At 41.5% G+C, this 26276-nt stretch overlaps 1 protein-coding gene across 1 annotated transcript in view; it reads right to left on the reverse strand.

Moving 5' to 3' along the window:
- The window catches only part of PGBD5 (piggyBac transposable element derived 5), a 68452-nt gene that overhangs the window by 30997 nt on the left and 11179 nt on the right, over window positions 1-26276 (reverse strand). The window contains exons 2-3 of the mRNA XM_064413879.1: window positions 10380-10807; window positions 2365-2499 (exon numbers count right to left, since the gene is read on the reverse strand). Coding sequence (XP_064269949.1) covers window positions 2365-2499; window positions 10380-10807 — 563 coding nt within the window. The remainder of the gene's footprint in view (window positions 1-2364; window positions 2500-10379; window positions 10808-26276) is intronic.

The raw sequence follows: 26276 nt of genomic DNA on the forward strand, positions 1-26276 counted from the left end.
CAGGAATTTGAGGAGTCAAACAGCTGAAACTCCTAACATTAACAACTGACCTGTGAGCTGCCAACCAGAGTTTACACAACAACTCAGCATGAGGCATATCCATTTTTCATTAGGAAAAACAACCAATCTTTTTCATTGTAGGAAAAGCAGAACACTGGAAAAACTGAGATGTCTCATCAGACTGATTTTATTTTTTTTTTTTAACACCAGGCTTAAGACTGGAGGACATTGCTTTGAGCCAGGAGTATCACAGACGTCTTGAGCTTCCTCTTGTCCCTGAAATCCTGTCATATATAGGTGTCTCCTCTCTTCTGTCTGGGCCTACCTTTTACAGATACATATTATTCAGATTTTGGAAACTGAATTATCCTGATTTATGACGTGTTGATAGTCCTATTTTATCTTGAATAAAAGGATCTCAATGTCATTGTGTGGAAGCAGTGAGGAGGGAATTCACCCAGACAGTATTACAGAATATGCATATTTTGAAGGTTTTTCCAACAGTTGGCAGACGACAGACAAGTCAGTCCTTAACTATCAGACAACAAGTCCTTTCTTCATGATGGCAGCTTCACAAGAGATGGAAGAAAAGGTGTGTACATGAAGGGGAAAACATTGGATTTATTTCAGGTTTAGATCAATTTTCTCTTTGTTTAACACAGGACCAAAAAAAAATCAAAATCTCTGTTTTAATACTCTAAATACACCAAATAACCACCAAAAATGCTTTGGATTCTGCAAAACGGCTTGTAAGTGTGACACTTAAATGAGCATAGCATTTCAATTATATCATCACTGAAGTTGCCCATCCTCTCCAGATCAGGTTTTTCCATTTTAGCATGAAGGTATATTCTTTTTCACTGTTCCCTAAGGTCCCTTTCACCCAGTCATTTCAGCATGTTGATAATGACAGCCAAGTCAAGGAATGAAAATAGAAGGCAGCTGGTAAGATAATCCTGGACGTCATCCGGATGCAAGTGAAGCATGAGCATCTAATTCATTAAGGGAGTGGGAGGATTAGGGTGGTGCTGAGCATCTATTCTGTTTAATTTGACATTCCATTAATTTAGTCTCTCAGTGGACAGGACAGGAGGTGCAACATAATTATGGCTCAGAATCTGAAACCTCTGGCATGTCTGAAGACTTATTAGTTTTGTGGCAGTTGGCTAGGGGGGAGTGTGGCAAGAGATGAGCAGACTCTGTGCTTGCTGTACCCAATACGCTTCCAGTAATAAACTGCGTGTAGGACTGGTGAAGTTCTCCTTGGAGATCAAAGACACTGCCTCTATATAGCAAATGACTTTCCAAGAGCTTTGAGAGAAAAAACTTCCAAGGATGCTTCACAAGGCGAGTCTATTTTGTGTCAGACAAAACAGCTGCTTTAAAACCTAAATGGAAGAGGTAGGATCCTAAATTTCTTTTCAGAATGAACAGCATTGCTGAAAATGCAAACCCCGTTCCCAGTGAGTCTCTTTTCCTGCACAGCTACTCAAACAGTCATAATGATTCACCAGCCAAATCCTGCTCTGAACCAGTGTTCAACTGCAGCAAATCCACAGGCCCTGTTCTGACATGTGTTCAGCCTTAGCAAGCAGTGTGTACATCCTACCTCTGCATCACCACTCTGGAACACACAGGATGCAACGTTTTCACGGGAGCTCTTGGGAGAGAGAAATATTGGACAACAACTGCCCCCTCACCTCTATGTATCAAAATAAATGATCAGATTTTTCAAGGGCTCTCAAAATACTTCAGCTATTGGAGAATCTGAGAATTTGAGATGTTCCCCATGCCTTACAACAATACAAACAAACCCTTTAACATGTCTCTCACTCCAGCTGACATCTCACCTTGAAGTCACATTAGATTTTATTTCTTTGATTGAGAGGTAGATGTGTGAAAAGATGAGTAATAGAGGCCCCCACCAATATGTTTCTCACAGAAAAATTGACATCTTGGTACAGTATTGATTTAGTCTATTGGACACCACTGGCTGTCACAGGTGCAGTGTTATAGTTATAGAGAAAAAATTTGACTTATTAAAAATTACCTAAGTCACAGTACCTAGACATTTAGATAAACTTAGGATATACAAACAGAGTTTTTAACTGCATTTCAGTGTAATTAGCTGAAGGCTGGCAGCCAGATGGACAGTATTAGAGACAGAAACTCTCAGTTAAATCATATAGCAAACAGAACATCAGGAACTTGTCATCATTATCCATCCATCATACCCACATGAGTCAGAGGCCTCCTGCATTCAGCCCCCAGCCAGGTAACCAAGAGAAGTGACTGTTACCTTTGGTCCTGCAATTTAAAGACCTGCTGGAACTGAATGAAGACATTTGAAGAGGTAAAACCCACCTGGCAGATGAAACCAGTGGATGAGCACTGCCGAACCCAAAGACTGAATTTCCTCTTTTTCCTCTTGCGCAGCTCCCTCTCTGTACAAGTCGCAATGAAAACAGGATCCTCATCTATCAGGGGCTCATGTAGTACCTGCAAGTAGCAAGAAAAGAGGCAGGGAAAGAAATGGAAGAATACATGCCCATTAAAAAAAAGGTACTTTAATTGCTTTTAAGGAAATACAACCCTTGCACTGTGCTTCAGTGCAACCCTTGCACTGTGTGCATCACCCCAAACACAGAATCAAACCCATTTCTGTTTGATGCTACCATCCAACAAAAACCAAAGCCTGGCCAAGCACACCCCATTATGAATAGCTGCTCTACACACAATTTGCAAACATTGCAAGGAACAGCTCTCACTTCTTACTATCTACTACAGTTCAACATCCCTCCAAAATGAAGCAGGGGATGGGCAGGGAGAGTGGATTTTTAGCAGCATCCTCCTCCATGCTTCTTCATAAGCTTCATATTGTTTGGCAGAATGTATTCCACCCAAACATCCCCTACAATTTGTTGTAAAGTACATTCCTTGGTTATAGCAAAGGAAAACACATAATAAAGAGAGAGAGAAGTAAACAAAGAAAAAGATGCTTTCTGCTGCCACTTGAGGAGGTGGTGAAGAGACAGAAAATATTTTTCCTAGCAGCAGCATCTTTAGGGAAGTCTCTCTTGCCTCAGGAGCTGAAAAAAATTGACAAAAGGAGGCAAGGATAAACCACCAGAGGCAGGAGTAGAAAAAGATAAGACAGACTGGAGCAAGTAATGAAGATCGGTGAAAATGAAGCAGATTCTGCATTCAGATGATGTAAGTGGTTCCCTGTTTCTTAAAACTGTTTTGTTACACTTCTGTCCATTAATTTAGCAGTAAAACTGAAGTGTGATACTGCTTGGTATTACACTGTGGAACTCACCTATAGAAAAGCACTAGTAACTTCCCACAGCTCACAGGCAGCTGTGCATAACATACACACATCTGAGTGCACAATGTGCAAGTTGTTTAGCAAGTGACTTGTGAATGTACAAAGACTTGCAAACTGTTGAAAGGTCTCAGCTGATGAATGCCGGCCAAATTCAGACATGTACATCTAAATCAGAGCAAGTCTCTGCAGGCTCCCCTCCTTGTACATGCAGGGAAAGCAGTCCCAGCAAGCCATTAATTCATACCCTTGTAAAGACATGCAAAATAATCGGATGGGTTATAATTTAAAGGAGTCTGTTCTTTTCCAGTGACCATCCCTCCAGGAGACAGGCTCAGATACAGGTGTGCAGAGGCTCCCACCCTCAGACAAAGCCTTTCCACACCTTCATGTGTGCTACTTTTGTGCACATCTGCACAGTCAGTGGCGGAAATGAGAACAAAACAAAGCCGCACTAAACCTAGCAGTGACACTTGTAGGAGAGATGTGGTGGGTGAGCAGTTAAGAACCAGAGATGAACAGCTGCTGGCCTCCTGAACACAAGATGTTTGCTGAACATCACTCTGTCAGCCCAAAATAGGCACCCGTGCCCTCCCCACGCAGTGATGGCTGCACGCTGTCATTTATATGCACTCCACTTCTTAACGACTCATGAAACAGTCACAGGACCATCTGAAAGCACTCTTGCAAAATGTTCAAATTATACACCAAAATGCCGATGTGAGCAAGGAGAGCAAGCTATTTGTTCTTCCAGCTGCAGCTGCCCTGCTTCCCCACTGAAGCCAAATCTTCCTCCCTCAAGCTCCACACAGAACACAACCCTTACTATCTGAAGGCCATATGGGGCATTTCCTGTTTCTGTCTCAGAGGATTCTGAACAGCATTTTGCAAACATTAAACTTGCCCTCATTCACTTTTGCCTTTCTGCTTCTCAAGTGCAGGGGAAAAGAGCACATCTTTGGGATAGGGCTGGATATATGGTTAAGAATTTCTCAGCTTCTGAAAAGGCTCTCTTACCTCCCAGATTGAGTGATGTGGTTCCACTCTTATAATCTCCCCTGCTGTAGTATGGAGAGCAGCAGAAAGGAAAGGCTGTATAAGCATCACCTTAGGACATCTTCTACCCTCTGTCATTAACTTCTTTCCCTTTGCACCACAGCATCAGCTCTCCTCGCAGCAGCTCTACTGCATCCTGTTTACCCCTTCACACTCTTTCTGCCTTCTATGACACAGTAAGGCCTGTCAGTCTTACACCTAGAAACCAAACCTGAATATTTAAAACCTCTCTCCATCTTCCTTTTTTTCCTGCCCATGCTCAGCCATGCCTTCCCTCCTTTATTCCTCTGTACTGAATTTAAGTAATTTCTCTATAAGTTGCAACTCGGCTTTTGTGAAGAGGGAATAAAAATGTGAACAGACTAGGGAAAGATTTGCTGTTGCTGCAAAGACAAAACGTGGACAGGCAAGGAAAATGAACTGAAAACCCTGGAGCTTCCTTCAGAAAGTGGGGGACAAGGGGTTTTCACCCCTCCACAGCTGCAACAGCTGTAAAGAACTTTGCAAGCAAGGCACTGTATGGGCTGTGCCTGCCCCTGACACAGATGTGGTGTTTTTAGGACAAAAGTTAGCCTTGTTGCTACTGGCCCATCCTATTAGTTTGTTCTAATTCTAACTTCTGTATTCTCAGTCTCCTTGCTCTTTCCGTAATCTCAAATCCATCTATTTGCCAAATCCCCATGCAAAGTTATATTTGCTCCCTCTCTATTCCCCATTCTTGCTGTTGCTGCAATGCACACTTTTACCGGAGTGAGCTTACTGCCCCCACGGCATATTCTTTCCTGCTTCTCATCTTCTTTAATAAAAATCTACTTTCAGGCTTAATTACTCCTACACATATTCCTGGCTGCCTCTTCACCATCTTTTTCTCGCTCCCCAAGTGCTTCCCCTCTTCCTATTCTGACTTCCAGCGATGCAAGATAGTTTGTGGATTTCTTCATAGAAATCATTCCCATTTTCTTCTCTCAAATTCCCAGTTCCCTTCAGATCTTAGAAGCTCCACATCTACTTGCTTTGCTCCCCCACTGCTATCACACTGCTTTCTTTTCTTTTCTTCCTCTTCTTTATAGTAATCTGTATCCCTGATAGATCTACCTGCCAAACTTTCACTCTTTGGTTTCCCCTCAATACGTATTTGCACTCCAAGAGTTTCAAAGACAAGACTCCAAAATGGGACTCCATCAGTTGCTCCATCTCACAATATCTTTCACTAACAAAGCAAAACAGCCACTGTCAGGAGTGCCTTTCTTTCTTCTCCATTTTAGACCATTTCCAGTGCTCTTGCTCTTTTGGTGTGGAAAGAGCAAGAGCATTTTCAGTGCTCTTGCTCTTTCCACACCAAAATTCCACCAATCCTCTCTCTAACAGAGTCCAAACAGCCTTTAGACAAAGCCTCAAATCACTAAGCCTTTTGTACTTGGAACTCCTGGACTCCATATACTTAGATAATGACCCAACATATCCGGGAAACATCTCCCCCTGAGCTCCATGGCCATCCCCAACACAGGCTGTCTCTTCAGCCTGTCTCCTGGAGAAGCTGCCTCAGCTTGCCTTGTCTCTGGCTCTTGGTGGGTACCATTCAGTAGCAGAGGCTCCTTGGTAACTGTGTCTGGATGCACAGTCAGTCATTCCTCCTGCAAGAATAGCTCATGCTTCTGCCTCTCTGCTCCAAAGCTCCTTCTGTCTAATCTAAATTCTCTTGCTAGTGTCTGACATCTCTGCTTGCATTTCTACCTGTCAGTTCTGATTCCATTATGCTGCATTAAGAGCATCTTCCTTCCCTTAAGAACCCCTCAGTATTTCCTTTTTTGGTCATTGCAGACATCCCTGTCCTCCTGCTGCAGATATCACTAGTGAATCTGAATGTCAGTCTTTATGCAAGTCTCCTACTTGCAAAATCTCTTCAGCCAGGCAATGCTTGCATTTTCCATGCTTTCTGAGTAAGAGCTCTAAAATGGCACTCATTTTAGAGTAACAACCCACCCACCCAGGCAAGTTTACATCTAAACAGTTTTACTCAACATAAGGCAATCTTCTTCTACAGACTGCTGCTGGAAAGCCATTTTCCTAGTCCATCACACTGACCACATAATTTTTCTTTATTTCTCTAGCATAGTTCTTCTCCAGTATATCAGACAAATACTTTCTCTTCTCATTTTTGAAGTCCTGCTTGGACTATCCATATTTTACAGCTCCTCTCTGCCATCATTAAAAGGTTAACTCTGACCTCCAGTGAGCCATGATTCCATGCTCCTCTGCCCATTTGCTCAGACATCAGTCAATTCTCTTAAAAAACAAGAAGTCAGTTCTTACAGCACTCCATTACCATTAGGTAATTTAAAAATAGCAATGAAGTTTCATCATTTTCTGTTGCCAAACTCTCCCTAAAATCTGGCATCACAAAAGGATCAACTGGCCAAGAGCTACGGGACATCAGAAATTTACCTTGCCACTTAATATTCTTATTGCTCCTCTGTCTTTCTCTTGCCCAACATCTTATACTTGGCCAGCGTTCTCTGAATATTTATCTATTTGTGTCACTCTCACAGAAGTTCTAAGACAGAATGATTCTCATTTGGGACCAGCACCCTTAACTCCTAAAGAATAATTTTGAGAACAGGAAATCTGAAATTTAGAGGTACAGCACAAGCAATGTCTTATAATTTGGAAATACCCAATATCAAATGAACATTTAAGCATGAGGACAGGAAAACAGGTTGTTTTTGCTCTGTGTTTTCAAAGAGGCTGTCATCTAAAGCTGTGAGCTGGTTTGGCAGAGCTGTGTTGAAACTGCTTAGTTGTATCCTATGATACGACCAAGACTGAAACACAAAGAAGCTGCCCAGTAATTGGCCAAAGTCGAGCACTGTGCCCTTGGAGCAAGAGGTTGGACTTACATCTCTCATTTTGCCAGGGAATTCACTCCTGCTGGAGATAAGAAGAGATAAGACTGTTCCCAGCTGATATTTCACTGGGCAGATGCAAAACTGTTTGGCTCCAAAACACCAAAGAGAAGGTACTTCAGAGGGAGAGGGAAGCAGAGAGAGCCTAGAGTTATGCTCCTGACCTCTCCCATACCAGTCAGGGGCAGCCAGAGACAGCAATCCTGTCTAGCCACATCCTGCTGATGAGCATATAAATAACTCAGCAGGCACAGAAGGAGATTTGAGCAGTGATGTTATTTTCCCTGAACTCCTCTGGTTTCTGGAATTCAGTGTATATCCTTGACAGGTGAGTACCCTTGAATTTGTTGCTCTATACCTCCCAAGTGCAGGCAGGGTATCCTCCCTGCCTTCAGGCTTGCAGACAGTAGCACAGCTACAAAGCTAAGTAGCAAAGAAATAACACTGCTTACCAGAACAGACCCAAATCACCACCTCTTGTTGCTCAGGAGGAGGGATAAGACGCAGAGAATATTCCTGTCATTTTTTTTTTTTACCAATCTAGGTCAGAACACAATCTTTTTTAAACTTCAGAAACTACAGCTAGCCCTGCTGATGCACAATTAAAATGTTCTGGACTTTCAATTCCTTCATAAGCTGGAGAGTAATTATTTCTTTTTGTTTGCTCAGTATATTTAGCAAAATAATTATAATTCACTAGATTGTTTTCTTTGTTTTGGTATACTGGCATAGTTCTTTCTCCCTGTTTCCTTTCATAGCAACTGTGATGTTATTTTTTACAGGCACATTTGGGTGGGGGGAGGGGGTCACAGAGAAGAAAAAAACACCTAAGTATTTTCTGACAGAAGTTTCACTTGAACAATCTTTTCTAGTTCTTGAAAAAGAAAAGATCAAATCTATAGAAGAAATAACTGTGAAGGCAGATGTTATACCAATCTGCTGGATGCAGATTGTCCCTGCTCTGTCCATAGGGGTGAGTTAAACACGGCATCTTCCTAATCTGTGTTCTGTGATTCCACACTGCCAAAGTCAGTAACAAGCCTACCCATAAGCCCAAACAGCCCTGCTGCATTCAACAGGAGCTGTGATTTAGCTGTTTGATGCCACTTACAAGAAGGTAGCATAAAGCTTGTGGATCAGCAACAATCCACCCAGGTACCACAAGTTTCATCTTTAAGATACAGATGTACCTTAAGCAACAAATCCATTCTGAACTTGGGATTTCAGGTATCACTAATCACAGAAACCTGGGCCTCCCTTTCCAACTGGCTTTCAAAGGCAGAACTTCCAAAAGCCCATCTAAGTGGCTCTTTCCCCTCATCTTTCCATTTTTTTCTGTGCAACTGGCTTATTATTTTTAATTATTTCTGGTATTTCTCACTGGGCATTCCGGGTTTGATGTTTACTGCATCTGCATTCAAGGAGAGGTCTTTCCTGCTGCTTTGACCAGATGGGGTCCTCATCTTTTGAGACAAGTGGTGTGCTGCCCTGACTGATGGCACCCAGAAGGATGTCACGCACAAGGCTCCTTTCAGGAGGAGGCCTGGAACATCCCCCAGAAGCGTACTGAGGTATACTAGGGTATTTTTAACAACAGATTCAAAACCTTATTCTTTCTCACAGGGTTATTTTTGAAGCTGTATTTTAGTGTTTTTTGTTCCACTCAATATCACTGAAACATGCTGCATAGAAATCACTGACGTAAACACTGACAAAGAAGCAGAGAAGTGGAGGAGGAAGGAAGAAAATTGGGCTGTCTCTACTTCTTCATCCTTTTTTTTTTTTGAGTAGCATCTCCTTACCAAGCTCAGGATAATAATACATTTTGCTTGTGAAGATTTAGATGTTTTGCCACTGCAAACAGGGTGCTGAGATTTTGTCAAGTTCGTTCTCAAGCTGTACTCGGGATGAGGAATGGGAGAAAGGATATAGATGCAAATAAAATTTTATCCCTTAATGGATTTGCACTCACAGTGTGTGCCACAGCACACCATTATAAGCATTTGCATTAGACACAGTGATCAATTTCTAAAGCCTTTATCTTGTGCCCATTGAAGCCAGCAGCCATAAGGATTAGATTTCATATCTTTAAGGGAGCTCGGTCCCAACAATTCCATGTTTCTCCCTGCCTGTTTTGTCTTAATGGAAACATACCTTGCATAGCTTAGTGAGAACACTCTTCCCTCCTCTCTTTTCTACCTTAACAGCTTTTTAGGCAGCTGTGTTCTTGTGGGTTATATAGGCATGATTTTTATTGTCAATAAAGTAAACTGTAATCACTCGCCTTTTATTTTAGGCACACTTCAATGGATATGTAGCATCTATGCCTTCATTAATTTTGTGCAGTGGGCAAAAATGGAATGCTTCAGAAGGGAAAGAGGAAGAAAAAGAGGACTGTGGACGCAACACCCTCTCTAAATGCCTAAGTGAAATATTTATATTCTGGAAATAGAGAATTGATTGAAAAGTTATATCAAGCAGTAACAGATTTCATGCTTATTCCTTTTTCTTTCCAGATTTCTGAACACAAGCAGCAGCCACAGCTTCAAAAGCAGATAATTTGTATTGAACGAAGTTTAAATTGATGAACATTAGAAGATTTTCACCTGTCCCCCTTTCCAGTCATGAGGAAGCAGCAGTGTTACTCGACCATACAGTAAGTGCCTACTGCTAAGGTCAGGGACAGCCACTCTAGCAAACTCAACTCCTCCCTGCTTCCCTCCAGCCAAGCTGTACCAGCTCTGCCCTTTCTACCCTTGCACAACCTGCAACCTCCCATCCTCAGGACAGCAAAACCTACTGGTACCAGCCTCACTGAGAAGTGTCCAGGCTTGTTTAGGTCACTAAAGCAAGCAGCTCCAGCTCAGAGAGCACCATTCCCAGTGAAACCTGTTTGGTGGCTGCACTGACAGACACTGATGAGCACTTTCACAGGACAGTGCTGCTTTCTCTCTTGCTTCATGGAGGCACTGCAGCACAGCTTCACACTGCCAAGCCCCAGCTTTTCCCAGGCAGCTGTGCTGTGCACTTTCTGTCCCAGTGAGACAACCAGAGCACACAGATCAGATGTTCCCTGCCAACAGCTTGACTCTTACCTGGGCTTGTGAAGGTCTGAAAGCAGAGTCAAAGCCATTCTGCAGAGAGTCCAGAAAAGGCTGGATTTTGTAGAGGCTATGCGTTGTCTGGCTCGAGCGGAAGGCCACAATGTGGAAGTACTTCAGAATCTTCTCAAACCTTGATTGTGTCATGATAAGTGCAATGCTCTTGTTGCTGTAGAAGCCACTGCTCCAGATGCTGAGAACAGACTCACAGTGGTGGATGCTGGTTGATATCATGTAGCCTAAGAAGGCCTTCATTTCTGTCAAGGTGACATCAATCCAGGCATCGTCACTACCAAACCTCTCCTGGTATTTCTTTGCATACATGTTGGTTTGGACCACCATATTCTTTAGTACATTGTCAGGAACAAAGAGCTGAAAAAAGTCCATGGCACTGGCAGTCAGGGGCATTTTTCGTGTTGGACCTAGGATAAAAGAAGGAAAGACAGGCACACTCCTGGTCACCACATGGCAGATCCAACACCAGAAATTAAAAGCATGATTAATTTTTCTCATGCAAATTATGGCATGTACTCATTGCCTGACAGACTTTATCAGGAAACTTCCCCTTCCCCTCATATTCTTTCTCCTATATGATACTATACACTCTGAAAAGTTTCTCCCTCTGCTCTGCATGCTCATTACTTTGCAGCATACAGGCCTGTGAGACAAGCAGGCATTTTATTTCTCCACTTACACATTATCTGCAACTTTTAACCTCTGCAGCTGTTTTGGACTCTTTCTGGATAGTCTTTTATTTGTCCATATGCATGTCAAAGCAGTGCCTTCCTCCAAACAGCCCAGAAGGACAATGTGAGTCCTCCAGAGACAGCACTGCCCTCATCCCAGATGACATAATTTCTAGGCTCTAGAACCTGATCCCATGTTTTCTCCTGCACCTCTAATTCCTGCCTAGTTCATTGTCATAATTCTGTGACTTTCATATCTGCCTCTGCTCCACACTGTCACATACAGGTCTATGTGGTTTTGAGTTTTGTGCCCCTGCCACCATATTGCAGTTTTATCCTGCGCTCGGATATCCTCAAGAAAGCACATTACCAGAACAAGTCACAGCTACCATGTGGCTAGTGTCACTGTCCCACATCTCAGGGAATATTTTTAGCACTATAATGCATGCAGTGGTCCTCTTCCTCCCATAATGTAATAAACCTTGCAGTCCCATGCTGTGATTACTCTAGCATTTCACTGATCTTGCACCTTCTCTGCCAGTTTCAACTACTCCATAAGAGGAGGGTGATAAAAACAAAAAAGTGGTTCTAAGGGCTGGCAGCACTGTATCAGTGTTACAAGGTCAGCCAGTCAGACACCTAATTACACTAAACTGAATTAGGAACATCAAACACGCAATACCAGGGATGCAGACACCAGTATTTACAGCCCACTCTCCTCTAAACCCTCCCACCCCAATTCATCAAGCTCCATTCTAAAAGTAGTAGTTTTCATGCTTGCACCTCATGGTAGTGTTTTAGTTATCAGGTAAAGGCAGGGAACGTTCTCTATTCTACAGAAGCAGTGAAAACCAATACCCAGAGACGAGCAGCCTCTTCAAACCCAGCAGACAGGGGAGCACTTAAAAGCAGCTCTACACCGCTGTGAAAAAGACAATGTCAAGGGTAAAATCCCAAACCAAGAGCTGGATCCAAGAAATACTGCACCTGAGTGCAGCAACCTTCAGCCCTGGGACTGTCTGAAACACTCTTCCTAATCATACACCTTCTCATTTGGAGTTCTGCCCAACAGCGAGTCTTTCTTGCACTACAGGGCTGTCTGGATGTCAGCATCAGCTCTCCCACCTGCATCAGAGCATGAGATTGACCATTCCACAATCTGGCTCTGCAAAGATCGACTAGCACATTGCTCAGGTTGCATTCTCCAGCACCCTTTATCTCAGTTTCCATTCCTAGTTACAGCAACAACTACAGCTTGCAGAAGTTTTCCATGAAACAGAACTACAGGGAATCACACAAATACTGTGGTTGGATTTACTCTTAAGCCTTAATATTTGGGTGCACTCTAGTGAACTCAAGGACAGCAAAAATAGCATCAAGACTTCGAAACAGTAAACCTCCAGATTGCAAAGAATGCCAAAAAAGCAAACAAAACTGGACTTTTTAAAATAAGTGCAGTTGGAAAAAACCATCTATTTAAAGATTACTTTCCAATTTTAATTTGTGAGATTGAGAAACTTCCAGTTGAAAGCATATTCCTCTTTACTGTAACACCAGAAGAAAGAGCCTTGCACAAACCATGTTTTGGTAAAGACAGAAGAGAAAATTTCAGTTTAAATGATAAAAGGTTTTCATTATCAAGTGAAAACTATGGGGCTAGAATAGATATATTTACTTCACCTTAAGTGCTAGTGCAATAATAAAGCTGCTTAACGAGTATTTTCTTCTTTTGATCAGGAGGTTTATTTTCTGCTAGCACTGTTATAGCTCACTAAGATGCTACGCATGATTCTGTATCTTCATTCTTCCCCAAAACTTCATCAAGTTTTTGTATTCTATGGTAGATATGGCTTTCTGATAATGACAGATGGAACAGAGTGTATTCCTAGTTCTATATGAAATCTTGAGTAACTATTGAACTCCACTCCAGTGCTCAGGCAACCTTCCCAGTAGCACACAGAGATAGTTTTTAAATACCTGGCTTCAGAAGCAGAAGCTGGGAGTAGGGGTAATGTTATAAATCTTGTCTACAGCAAACAAGAATTCATAAAACATTTAGTCTTACAAAGTGAAATATGTTCGTCTTGAGACTCTTGGATATGGACAATAAGTACATGCTGGACTCCATCTTCAGGAAGGTAAGAGCAGTCAGAAGCAGAAAAAATGTAATTTTGGTGTAATTAAATTTTCAGCAGCTGCACAAGTTTACCTTGATAAGTGATAATGGAAACCTGACAGGTATACGGGATACAATAATCCTTCCTTACCCAGCAGTCCTGCTCCACAGAGAACCTGCCAGTTCCTCTCCTTCCTGAAATAAATATACAAGCTTTGTATCTCATTGGTCATGCAGAACCCACACAGCTCTAAAAAAGCAAGCTGAATCACTTTCTGACTCAAACATCAACATAATTGTTGATTAAATAAAATTATGAAAGCCCCTGTATAATCTCATTGTCTTAAAAAACAGCCTTTATTGGCAAAGTGAGCACAACTGATTCATAATTTGCTGAAATACAATATAACAAGAGCAACATTGAATTTCAGTAGGAAAAGAAGTTAATTTTTAACATGAATTGAGTTTTGCATAGTTAATGACCAGCCTAAAATATTTAAATATTACTTTCTAAATACACAAATATATCCCACAGAGAGAGCCAACTGTCTGCATAAGGAATTTGAATAGCTAATTTGTACTTTTAAAGGATTTTTACATTGACTTAAATGGCATTTACTCAGAAAATACAGATATGAAGAGTTCAGTGTTTCATACATGCACTGTTTAGCTTTCAAAGTTTTACTCAGACAAATGAAAGAGTGACTTTGCCTAGCTGTCCATTCTCAGAATGATTATACAATTATGACTGTACATAAAATTCAGATTTTTCTCTCTCCTCTGCTATAGAGTGTTTGCATGGAGAATATATTCACTTTTATGGGGTTTCTTTAAAAGCCTATCAGGGTTTCCAATACAAATTACAGAGACAAAGTGCAAAAGCACTCTTGGAGTGTCTGAACATGCAGCAAGAGCCAGTATTCCATGCACAGTCAGGACAGGGAGAGAGATCTACTGAGTAACCTCTGACTGGGCAGCACACATGCCAGCACCAGAACTTTGGGCTTGCTCTAAGTGACCTTGCAGGATGTGGAAAATAACAAACAACTTCTCTTATGATACAACCTACACACACAAGCTCTTCCTTCTTCTCACTCTGTCTGCCAGCAAGAACTTGCTTGTGCAATCCGCAGCAACCACCTTGTAAGTCATTACAGCTATTCTGACTAGTTGGTTCAATTTCCTCTTTTGCACTCAGAAGGAATGTCTCCCACAAAGAGACATCTCCATTTCTAACAATAGCCTCAAAATAAATGAAAAAGGTAAGCATGAAAAGCCATTTTGTGTCTGTACTGGCGACTGTGAAGCGAAAGCCAGCACCTCGCCCTTGGAGCGTGTGCATTGCAGAGCCCGTTTTGGCTCAACTCGGCTCAGGGCAAACTGCAGCTGCCTCGCTGGCTCTGCTGCCTAGCAAGAGAGCAGGCTGCACACTCAACTTCTCAGCAAACAGACCCACTGCAGAACACCAAGAACAACTTAAGAAAAAGTTCAGGATGAACTTCAGGCAGGGCCTGCATGTTATCCTACAATCTCTGGTCTTCACTCTTGGATGGGTCACCACTGGCCACATTCTTCCCCCTGCTTTATTCCATTTCTTCATTTCACAGACTCAGAATGAGGGATGGACAAAAGACGGAAAGTTTCAAAACCTACTGTAACCTATCAGTGCTTACAACATAGTATACAAATCTTTAGAAGGTCAAAACCATCGTTATTTTGGGCAGGATAAATCAGATACGTAAGGAGAAAACGCAGTGAAAGAAAGTTCTATTGCTCTGCTGTGCAAAAGACTCTGCTCTCATTCAAACTGCAATCAAGGCCCACAATAAAATATCCCATTACTCTGACAGGCCAGCTGTTACCCTATGTATAATAACTCAAATTGCATGGTTTCTAAAAAAAACCTTGTGCAGAGCTAATCACAGCTGATTTTGAAATTAATGCAATTTCATTAACAGCTTGGCAGACCCCAATACTCCCAAATCAGGAACAGGAGTGGCAGAAGTATCAGTTCAAGAATTCAGAAGTAATTTTATTGTCTTCTTTGAGGAAAAATCTAACAATTTATAGCCACCCATGAGAATAGCACATTAAGTGTACTATATGCAGATACCTACCTAAGAAAAATTAATCCAGAAACTATTTTTTTGGCCACTGGGAAGTTACTTCTTCTCCAACATATGGTACAGCCTTCAAAAACCAAGGTTTAAAAAGCCAATTAATTCCTTTTTCCTAAGTCCAAGCAATTAGAAACTGTTTTATATTCCTGACAAGTTACCTTTGCAAAAATGTACAACATGATTTTTGGGTCTTATTTAGAGAACATAAAAAATGCTGACAGAAGCCTTTCGTCAGAAAATAGTCATACATCAGAAAAATCATGATGTCTTTATGGAAGGTGTCAAGTAATGAAATGTGACAGACAGTTAAAAAGATTTCTCATATTTTTGAATGTGTAGGGAGCATTACAAAGAGCTAAAAAATAAAAAAGGCAAGAAAACATAAAAATATGTTTTAGTATTTCCCAAGTGAAATTTCTCAGAATTTCTGTTCGCACTAAGTTTCCTCATGCAACCTTCGGAAGCACTGGGGCTTATCTGGCTTGCCAGAATATCAGTCTTCATATCAGCTCTATGCTTAATGGCCTGGAAATGTACACCAGACCATCCTCAAACCATAGCCAGTTTGACAGCATTACAACAAGCCTGTCAAGACAGCTTGAAGTAAGTTCTCTTAACACTTCTTTTCTGAGTTTTATTCCAGTTTATTTCAGAGACTTCTCTCCTACAGAAACTGGGCAACAAGCATCCAGGTTTTTAAGATATTATGCTACATGCTTTTGTCCATCTTCATTAGAAAAAGCTACCAAAGTGACAGGCCTATTTTGCTAAGTCAAAGGCATCATCCTAATTTATGCTAGCTGTGCTCCTGACCAGTATTTTCAGCAAGTAGATGTCCGCATCTGTTATTTAGCTAGACAAATCTTAGCTTCCTTTAGGGACTGCCTTGCACAAGAATTCAATATACATGATGAAAACATGATCCATCAGTGGCATTGCTTGGTGTTGAGAGCCGACTTAGGAGGAGGCAATAAAAAAAGCCAACAACTCCCAGGCAGACACTCTTGGTTTAGAAAGAAGGAACTGGACATAGTCCTTCCAAAGATGGTTCTTTTTGTAGACTATAAGGGCTCGCTCCCAGCAGCCCATGCTTCCGGGTAAGTTTTTGCAAGGTCACCTTTACAGAAACTTACTTTGCACCCTTGCGTGGGCACTCAGTAGCCGCACTTCTGCTCTACATTTAGTTCCACTAAGTCTATTCCAAGCTATTTAGCAAAGTGTGATTTGCCTGCACTCTTGCAACCTTATAAATAAGCCTTTGACAATGCCTCCATGGCTGCACGTAATAACCATAGTCAAAAACTTGTTCCAAACAGCTTCTCTGAAAGGCCACTTTCTCTTCCCTCCCTGGCATTAAAAAGGATTGTTTTCTTCACAGTGTCAGCAATAAAGCAATCCACAGACTGCCGTCTGACTTTTATCCATAAAGAGCATTAAGAGCTGTGTCTAGAAGCAATCCAAGGACAAATGAAAGTGGACTGAAAATGAGCACAGAGCTGCTCCGTGCTGACTCTGGTCCTAAGAGTCCCTGGCCTCCACAGCAAGCAGCACTGAGTTAGTGATAAATTGAGAACTTAATTGGAAAATCAAACAGTAAAATTAATGAAGTATTTAGCAAACTAAGGAACTACCCACAATTCATCTTGTTTCTGTGCTGTATACTGGATCCAGACTGTCATTCAGCTTTTTAAAGCCTTATAGCAAAACCCTTAAGTGTAGCAAGTCAGCCTGGCATAGGTCAGGGATGAGTAATGCACTTTTCCACCAAACACTCCTCCCCTGATGCAACAGTGACCTTCCAAAGCCTGGGGTGATTGATAACCAAGGCACCCTGCTCATTCCTCCTCCATACTGCCATGTGCTGGCAGTTCAGCCTGCAAAAGGTGAAGAACTTCAATGGGGCATTGAGACTGAGATACCAAGGGTAAATAATTTTGGGCTTCACTCAGTAGATTACCATGTGTGACAAGACACTGTAGAAGAACAACTAAATTTTGGAGCATTTTCAAGAGACCAAGCAGGCAGGTCTTAGACCTTTCTCATTGATCAAATGTATGTTGTACCACCAATAGTACTGGTCTGAGAATGAGAACACGCCAGGTATGTTGTGGCAGTCTTTCATGGAAGTGTGCTTTGTTGTAGATTTAAGCCATGGTAAAAAAACTGTTTAATTAAAAGAGTATTTCTTTGTGTTTACCATCATGTCTTAAAACTACAAAGCTTTCAAGCTGTGACAAGTACAAAGAATAAACAGCCCACTGCAGCTGATGTTGACACCTCTAATTATATACTTAATTTCTGTGGTAAGATCTTGCAATCTACCAATTACCATTTTTCTAACATCCAACAAAACCTCCCAAAACACTGGTACAAGGTCTGAGGGTTAAAATAATTTACAAAAATCAAAGACCTTAAAGCATCAGAGTCAGTGCTGAAGTAGTACTGTGTTGTGTCAATTTACATAATTCTTTGCACACTGTTTGGCTGTGGGACTGCATATGCTCCTCCTCAGGGAATTCCCGCTGCAGCAGCTTCCATGGCAATAGTCCACTGCGCTCTTTTGCCACTGTAGTTTTCTGTTAACATTTTACTGCACTGCTCCTGGCAGCCCAGCTGACACTGGGCATATCTAGCAGATTAGAGATGACCATCAATGTGCTGACTTCATACACCACCTGTAATACAGCTTTTAGTAGATCACATAGCAGCTACACATCTGTCTGTGAGCACAGCTGTGCACATTTATGAAATAACTGTACAAAGCAGCATGGATAGTTTTATGTCAACACAACTCCCACTACCAGCAGGGTGACCTTCATAACTAAATCCCAGAAGATTGCTTTGGAATGGCTCCATCGGGGAACTTCTCTCCTGAACTGGTAACTCTTGCAGGTGCAATCCCACCATCCCATCTTTCTTTCCCAGGCTCCTGGTCTTTTCTAGTACACACTGGTCACAAATACAATTACTTCCATGCAATCTGCTCCTTTCCAGAAATTTAAAGTAAAGATCCACCTTAAGCATCAGCAATATTTGATGTGAGGACCCTGCCTTGAAAGGTAGGGCTTTTGTGTTTGAAGGAGGGAAAATAGCCTGTTATTTTTCAAGAGAATCATCAAAATATTTAATTTATATTTTGTAAATAAAAGTCAGTATTTCAATATAAATGATCCAACTAATGAGATACTGAAAGCCTTCATATCAACTCCCACCTTTTACATACAACACACACATATGTAATTGAAAATTGAACCTCCAGTTTTTGAGTAAGTCTCATGAAGAAATGGCCGTTTTGTTCAAAAATTAGTTATTTAAGAAAAAAAAATACAGCAACAAGAAATCCAGACAGTTCAGTGAAGCGTTGGAGACAACCTTATAATGCATGAACATTAATTTCAGTACAGAATCTCTTAATGGTTCATCTCCATCTCACATGAGCTAAGGTAGCTACAGTACTGGTCCCTGCAATTGCTTCCCAGCAGCCACAGGATCTTCCAGGAGAAGGCAGGGAGCAGTTGTTAGGGTAAGCACATAGTCCCCAGATTATTCAATGCTACTTCTCACAAACTGATGTGAGCACCTATTGCAGCACCCACTTGGGAGAGGGTGATCAGCAGGGTGATGCTGCAGCTCTGCTAGAAGAGCGCAAAGTCTGGAATCTGCCAAGGAGGCTGCATGGGGATAATATTCAGGCTTTTTCAAACCTGTTTCTTTTAGGTTGGACCAGCCTCCCTAGGATTTTACTGTTCTCTTTAGGAAAGCATGCACTTGCATTTCTAGGCGAGTTTCATCAACTGCCCAGCAAGAAAAATCTTCTCTGCTGTCATCATCCCAGATTAAGAGGCAAAGGTGCTCTCATCACTCCATATTGCATCTGCACTTACACACCTACTTTTAAATTTGTAATTCCCTTGCTTTATATGCTCCATGTTCTCCTCCCCAACACCATCAAAAATCTTGGGACATTCTACATGTTCTCTGCATTAGGCTCAGAGACAGATGAAAATCTTAATATTTTCTTAGGACACCTAAGATGCAAAGTGGAGATCATGTATCTGAAAGCCTTGCTAGGCTCAGGACTTCTTTACACATGCACAATATCACCGTGTGCTGTTTTCTTTTTGATCTTTTATTTCTGCCCCTGTTGTTAGACTGTCTTTTTCCATCCTTGTTCTGCCTGCCCTAAGAAGTGACCAGTTCTGCAGGTTGTCTGAACATCTCAAAATAGGCAAGCAATTAGAAAGTTCAATAAATTACTGCTATATACCACGTGCATCAATATCCCTGATCCTCTTACCACATATAGGATACGTGACACACTCCAAAGCACTCCAAGTGCTTAGGCTTCCTAATAACTCTTATAAACCCACAACTTGTCAGTTTTAAGAAGTCAGTGCACTTCTTCAACAATTAAGAGTGAAAAAAAGGCAGCCACCTGTGGAAAAGATGGGATTTATTACTTGCACTGCCTGTGTTAACTTCAGAGTGACACAAATGTGTTTACAAGCCACTGTACCCCTGGAAAGGTTTCCAGGGAGCTGCATCTACAGAGAGCAAGGCAGAAACACAACTCAGAGCTAAACAGTGCAGAGAGTCAAAGTGGGATCTATGGCTGGGTATTACCCTCAGGGCAGAAGCCCAGCGGGGAATGCCGACTGGCCAGGATAGCTCAGCGGAGGGCCAGGAGAGCTCAGCGGGGGGCTCAGGCAACCCAGGCAAGCTATAGTGATTCGCAGCTCAGCTCTTTAGCTTGCCTGGTGCCGTCGGTACCGCCATCCCAGCAGATGCAGAGAGAGAGGGAGCAGCGCTGTATGGGTTCCGCAGGGTTCTTTTATTCGGGTCTCCGCGAAGGGTCCAGTGACAGCTCTCCTCTCCCGAACCGGGCAGAGTTAGGGGTTTTTATACCTTACAGGGGGATTGAAAACTGTCCAATAGTAAGGGTCAAGGGAAAGTAACCTATGGATATACAGGGAGATAAACAGGGTCCAAAAAGGCGGAAGAGAGGGGCTTCTAAAACCTTAGTCATGCTGACTTTGGTATTTCCTAGCTCAGGCTTCTGATCGCCAAGGCCTTGCAGGCCCTGTGCCTGCTACAGGGATCCTCAGTGGCACAGCACTGCTCACTCTCAGCAGCAGCAGCAGCAGCCACCCCTCAGCAGCACAGCACCACTCCTGCAACCCCTGCCCAGGTACTGCTTGCAGCCTGCGGATCTGCTCGGCTCCCAGCAGCTCCCACCGCAGCCCAGCCGTGCTGCACAGCCGGCAGGCACAAGTGCAGCAGGACCCCAGCCACGGAACCAGGTCTGCAAAGGAAAGCATTGTGGACTTTCCCCCACAGCCTTTCGGGCAACATGCTTGGTCACTCTGGAGCCAAAGTCCACCTCTTCAAACACAGGCTTAGTGCACTGTATTCTGAGATCACGCAGGGAAAAGACTGGAGGTCACTGGAGGACAGGTTACTAGTAGCCATCCAGGACACCAGATCACAGCTACACTTAGAGGTCAACTTGTCCAGGCTTCTTGGGGGTGCCAACATATCAACTAATAAAAGCTGAAAGATCTCATAAGAATTAATCACTGTAAGAACATAGTTTAGGTTACAAAAAGAGAAAGTATCTTGTATTTCTCATCTTGGACCTAGCAGCAAGAAAGATTTCATACAGCAGAGCTGTTCAAAGAACTTCATGGTGTGTCCACATTTAAGAAAAAAGGGAGCCATCCACTTACTAAGCTTTCTGGACCTAACTGCTAAAGTTGATTTTATATTATAGACAGATTTGTTCCTTTACATGGCCCTTCCAGTTCCTCAGCCATTTGTTACTATGTTCACACTATGCTCTCATTTAGACAGCATTTCTTTCCATTAATTCTTTATGGTAACTGCCTCATAAAATAAAATTAAGGAAGAGATCTACTGTGAAACTCCATCAGCTTCTTCCATCACCTTTGATACAGCTCCTTTCCTTCTCACTGTGAATGGCCCTCAAGAATTTTTTACATACCTCCCTTAAGGTCCAGATTCTATAACCCCCATTGATGTTTTTAGTGGGGGGGAAAAAAGCTTTCAGATAGTTATTAGCAAAACTGGGCCTAGAGTTTTTATAGCCTTGTGTGAGAAAACCTCAAGCCTACTAGGCAAGCTGGAATGTTATTTATTTGGGGAGGAGAGAGAAGACAGAGAAAGCAGGTGAACATACAGCTTTTCATCTGGGTCTGGTAGCATCCCTGGGAGAGGGATTCAAACCACTTGACAGAAATTCTCTTTCTGGGCCTGAACTGAAGCAGTTTGGCAGAGCTGGACACAAATGACCACAGTCCTGCTTGCCAAGATCCAGGCACCATCTGCTTGGTGGTCATACATGAACTTTTATCAAGATCCTTTCATAGGCCTTAGCACAGTTTTTCCAACATGGGGTGCTGCACAAGACAATCTGTTGGGACAATCTACAGCAGGAAAAAAAACATTTTTCTCTGTTGCTAACAACAACAACAAAAAATTAAACAGTGTTAATTTCATCTTTATCTCATCCTTATTGTAAAATTAGGCGACCCCAACTCTGGGAATGATTGACATCTGACTCCAAGGCTTTGGAATGCTGAACACTCACTTTATAAAAACTATGTTATATTATACTATATTAAGGAGAGATACTATACTGCATCATATTTACTTACTAATTTCTAACTGACTTCTAACTGAAAAACTCGTGACTCTCTGCCTGAGTGTCCCAACCCACACACGTGGATCTAATTAGTCACTTCAAGTAAACAATCTCTAGAATACATTCTATATGGGCACAAACACCAGAGCAGCAAATGAGACAAGAATTGTTTTGATCTCTGTGCTTCTCCAGGAAAAAAACAGAGAGAATTATGTCTCTCTCTGTTCAGAGAATGTAAATGTCACACATCCTGGTTAAAATTCTGGTTTTGTGTATGCTTTATAATGTACACAGTGTACTAGTACAGCAGTGCAAGTATATAATCTATAAATAAATAAATATAGGTTGGGGGTACCTGTTGAGAAAACTTCCACTGATGGGGCTGAATGATCAAGAACAACTGGGGAATACTGCCCTAGAACTTTCTAGTAACTGCACTCGGAACTAAAGCAGCCTAGCAGGTACAGTTCACCTTCTTTTTAGCAGAGAGCTGAATGTGCGCTCAAGTCCTGTAAGTTTCAGCTGATCTACTTGTAGGTTTTACACCAGTATAAAAAGGAGTAATTTCCCTTTGTTCATAAAGAACACTGTCTTCTTGTAAGAACAGGGGAGTGGTGGTATCAGTCAGAGGTCCTTCTGCATTGCTATGACACTTCTCACGTCACTAAAGAAATACATATCATTCAAGTAATATGTCACATATCACTAAGGTAGTACCACCTATGCATACACTGATATGCATCTCTGGATTCAAAGAATAATGCACTATATTTACATCCCTTGACATTCCCCTTTGAAATTTAATTTGTGTCACTTGCAAATCAAAAGGAAGAGCCTTGTGTTTTTCTCTAGCAGAAATAGGTTTCTAGAGCAGATACTCATTTTGCAGTCAGCCATGCAAATTATTAATCCTAAAAGCAAGACTGAGACTGTAATATGTGTTGTGGCAGGAAAAAAAATTTATTTTAATACAAAAATCCTTTGTAGTCTATCCTGCAGCCACTTTGTCCTCCCACCTGGGCCTTATGATCACCACAGATTTTGCTCACTCTTTGCAAACCTTGGCAAGCAAACTGGAACTCATGTTCTTCAGGAAGCATGGATTTTCCCTTTTGATCAAGGGATTAAATGTTAGTTCCTACCACTGAGATCTGATACCAAACTTTCCACTGTTGTGACAATATGAAGCAAAGAGGTCATACTTTCAATAAACATAAAAAGAGATGTCTTTTAAGAATTTTTGAGGCTACAGGCTATAGTAACCTCTTGTAGGGTCTTTTCACTCCAGCCCAGCAGAAACCATTTGAGGCAGGTACTTAACTTTAAACTACAGTGATCAAATGATTCTTAGGCATCAGTGCAACACTACCCTGAAGTTCATGTTTTTGTAGAGAGATTAAACATACTTCTTCTAGCCTAGGATTGCTCCAAACAAATGATTTAACAGTATAAGTATTATAATGTCAAGTGATGCAGTCCATAATAAACACAGAAATAACTGCAAAAGAATGAATATTGGCAAGTATAGTACAGAGTCCTAGAAGACACAGCAAAAGAGGTGCTTAAAACTCTGCTTCGAAAAAGCTTTTTTTTTACTTGGATTTAAAAACTTGCTGACTTTCTCCTCCCTCTTCTAAATTACAATCAAGGTAGCTAACAATGACTCTACAGCAGTAGTCAGAGAAAGCAAAACATAAAATAAATCTTTGGGTCTCCTTTCTTTAGGAAGCATTCAAGATCCACCAGTATGTAGAACACTGACTTCAGTTAGCCTCAATGAGGAAAAGAAAAGCAACAGCTACACCAAAACTGCTTATAAAAACCATAACATTTTGCTTTCTTTATAGAAAATATCACTGGATTTTGGTCACAAAATTTTGGTCCTGCCTCTAGATCCAGTGTCTGGCAAATAAGGAACTACAGGGTACATGTCACAAAGTGAGTGCGGAACCAGACACAGGAAACACAATCCCCACTCCTGCCAATATAGGTGATCCAGAAGGGAGAATATTCCTTAAATGCTTGTTATAAAGAATTGGGCCCATTACTCAGGGCATTAGCCTCTAAAACTGCACTGGTCTCTTCTGCTAGGCAGTAAGAGCACAGATGCATTCACAACTCAAACACAATAAAATGCTAACTCAAAACTCCATGCTGGGGCAGCTGGCACTCCTGAAGTGCAACCTTCATCCACAAAGAAGACTGAATAATCATGGGATAACCAAACCCATATGAACTATCAGATCTGAACTGAATAATCATGGGATGACCAAATCCATATGAACGATCAGATCTGAACAGCTTTTGTTGAGCTGTATACTGCATTCCTGCCAGCTTTTTAATGCTATGTTAGATGCTGTGGTGGGTGTGACAGTTCACATATTGTATCTCCCACAAAAGCAGATCTGGAGCATCAGCTGTAGCAAGCTGGGTGAGCAATGTGGTCAACAGCACCTGGCCATAATTTTGTTATGTTAGAAGTACCAGCTATTATCTTTATACAACACTCTGAGGCAAGAACAGGCAGAGTCTGGTTTCACATGACCTCACATCTCAACATCAACCTGCTTTTTCATCACAGGAGATGCTGTTGGAGCTTACAGGCTCTTCTTACTACAAATGTGCTGTCTAATAAGAATTGAACTCAAGTGAGCCATCTTTCAGCAAGGGCAATTGAAATGGCTGTCACCCCATCAGCTATCTTCCCGTAAGTTAGGTAACAACTCAATATCAGGAAGACCTTTACCTTCTCATTCCACAAGAATGGACATGGGGCAGAGCAAAATTGCACAAAGCCTGGCTTACTAAGAAGCAAAATCTGATGAACTCTTGCCCCTGACTACCTGCAATTTTAACAAGAATAGTGGAGACATGGTATCCAGCAGAGCACAGAGAATAAAAAAAAGAAGATAACAATATGTGAAAATGGGAAGAATTGGTAGAATCCATGTTAAGATATAAGAGAAATGTTCAATTTTTATGACAGAGAAGATTTTAGAAAGCAAAATACAATTAGAGAAACTAAATGCTGCAGCACAGAAGGGCAGGTTAGAAAGAGGTTATAGTATGGATTAAAAGGATTCAGTAGAAACTGAAAGCTTAAAAGCAAAGTTTTGAGCAGCTTTTGTTACACTTATTTCTTGTTCCTTTTCTGATTAAAGTATTGTGCAAAAGGATTCTCCCTTTAGCTACCCATTTCAGCTTAAAAAAAAGAGTCCCATCACCCTTTTATCTTAGGAAGAAAGCTGACATTAGAGCAACTGGCAGTGCACTGCTCGATGTCAAGCTGCTCCAGGTCAGTACTCAGACCCCTTCTGAGTCAACCTTTCAGCAAAAACCCTGAAGAAAAGGCACGGTTTTTATTTTAACATCTCACTCACTCTCCTGCAATATATGTCCATAAAATGCTATCAAACGTTTCTGCTTCATCATACGATATAAGTGGCTGCTTTTAGGAAAAAAAAACAAAAACAAAACTAATGCTCACTTAGTTTCTTTTCATTGATTCAGGGAGAGATCGCCAGCAGCCAAAAAAAACCAAAACAAAAACAAACAAACAAACAAAAAGAGTTAAAAACTAGTGTAATCTCAACAACAGTGTCAGATATTAACAGTGTCAAGTCCATTTCATATTTCTAGAACCATTTCATATTCAGTACCCACTTTGACAGTACCAACTCAAGAATATCCATAGCTGACTTTTACAGCCATCTGTCCCCAGAAAGCAGTTAGGTGCATGCACTACTATTTGCACTCAACATAGTTCAATGTATTTTGAATTTACCTGAGTCTAGTGGGATTACAGGTTTTGGTACTGCTGGCTGAACTCACACCCCTCTTAACCAGAAACAGCCATGCCTTGTACAGAAAGGCATTATTTCATATTTTTTTTTACCAGGATATGGAATTAGAACCAATTTTATGCTCAGAACACTATCGGAAAATACTGTGCTGATCATCCTACTGGATAGTACCAGAATTTATTGGCCAGAATAAATCTTAAAAACCCATATTGAAAGATTTTTCTCTAATTATCAGCTGAAATCAGGCACAATCTCTTATGCTGCAGAAAAATGACACACGACTGACTTTTAGAACAGTCCCTTTTGGGATAGCATAAAGCAGGTTATTAGTTATCTTTAGCAGAGATAGTAACATATGAGTACCTTTGAACAAGGAACTCTAAGACTTCACTGGGACACCTGTGCAATTTGTGAACAAAGAGTTGATCCTACTCTGGAAAAGGCAGAGAACTACTACTAGAAGTAGGGGTGTATTATGGCAAGGAAATGTTGTGAAGAAATATAC

This window comes from Passer domesticus, chromosome 3 (assembly GCF_036417665.1).
Source record: "Passer domesticus isolate bPasDom1 chromosome 3, bPasDom1.hap1, whole genome shotgun sequence".
NCBI classification, from domain to species: domain Eukaryota; kingdom Metazoa; phylum Chordata; class Aves; order Passeriformes; family Passeridae; genus Passer; species Passer domesticus.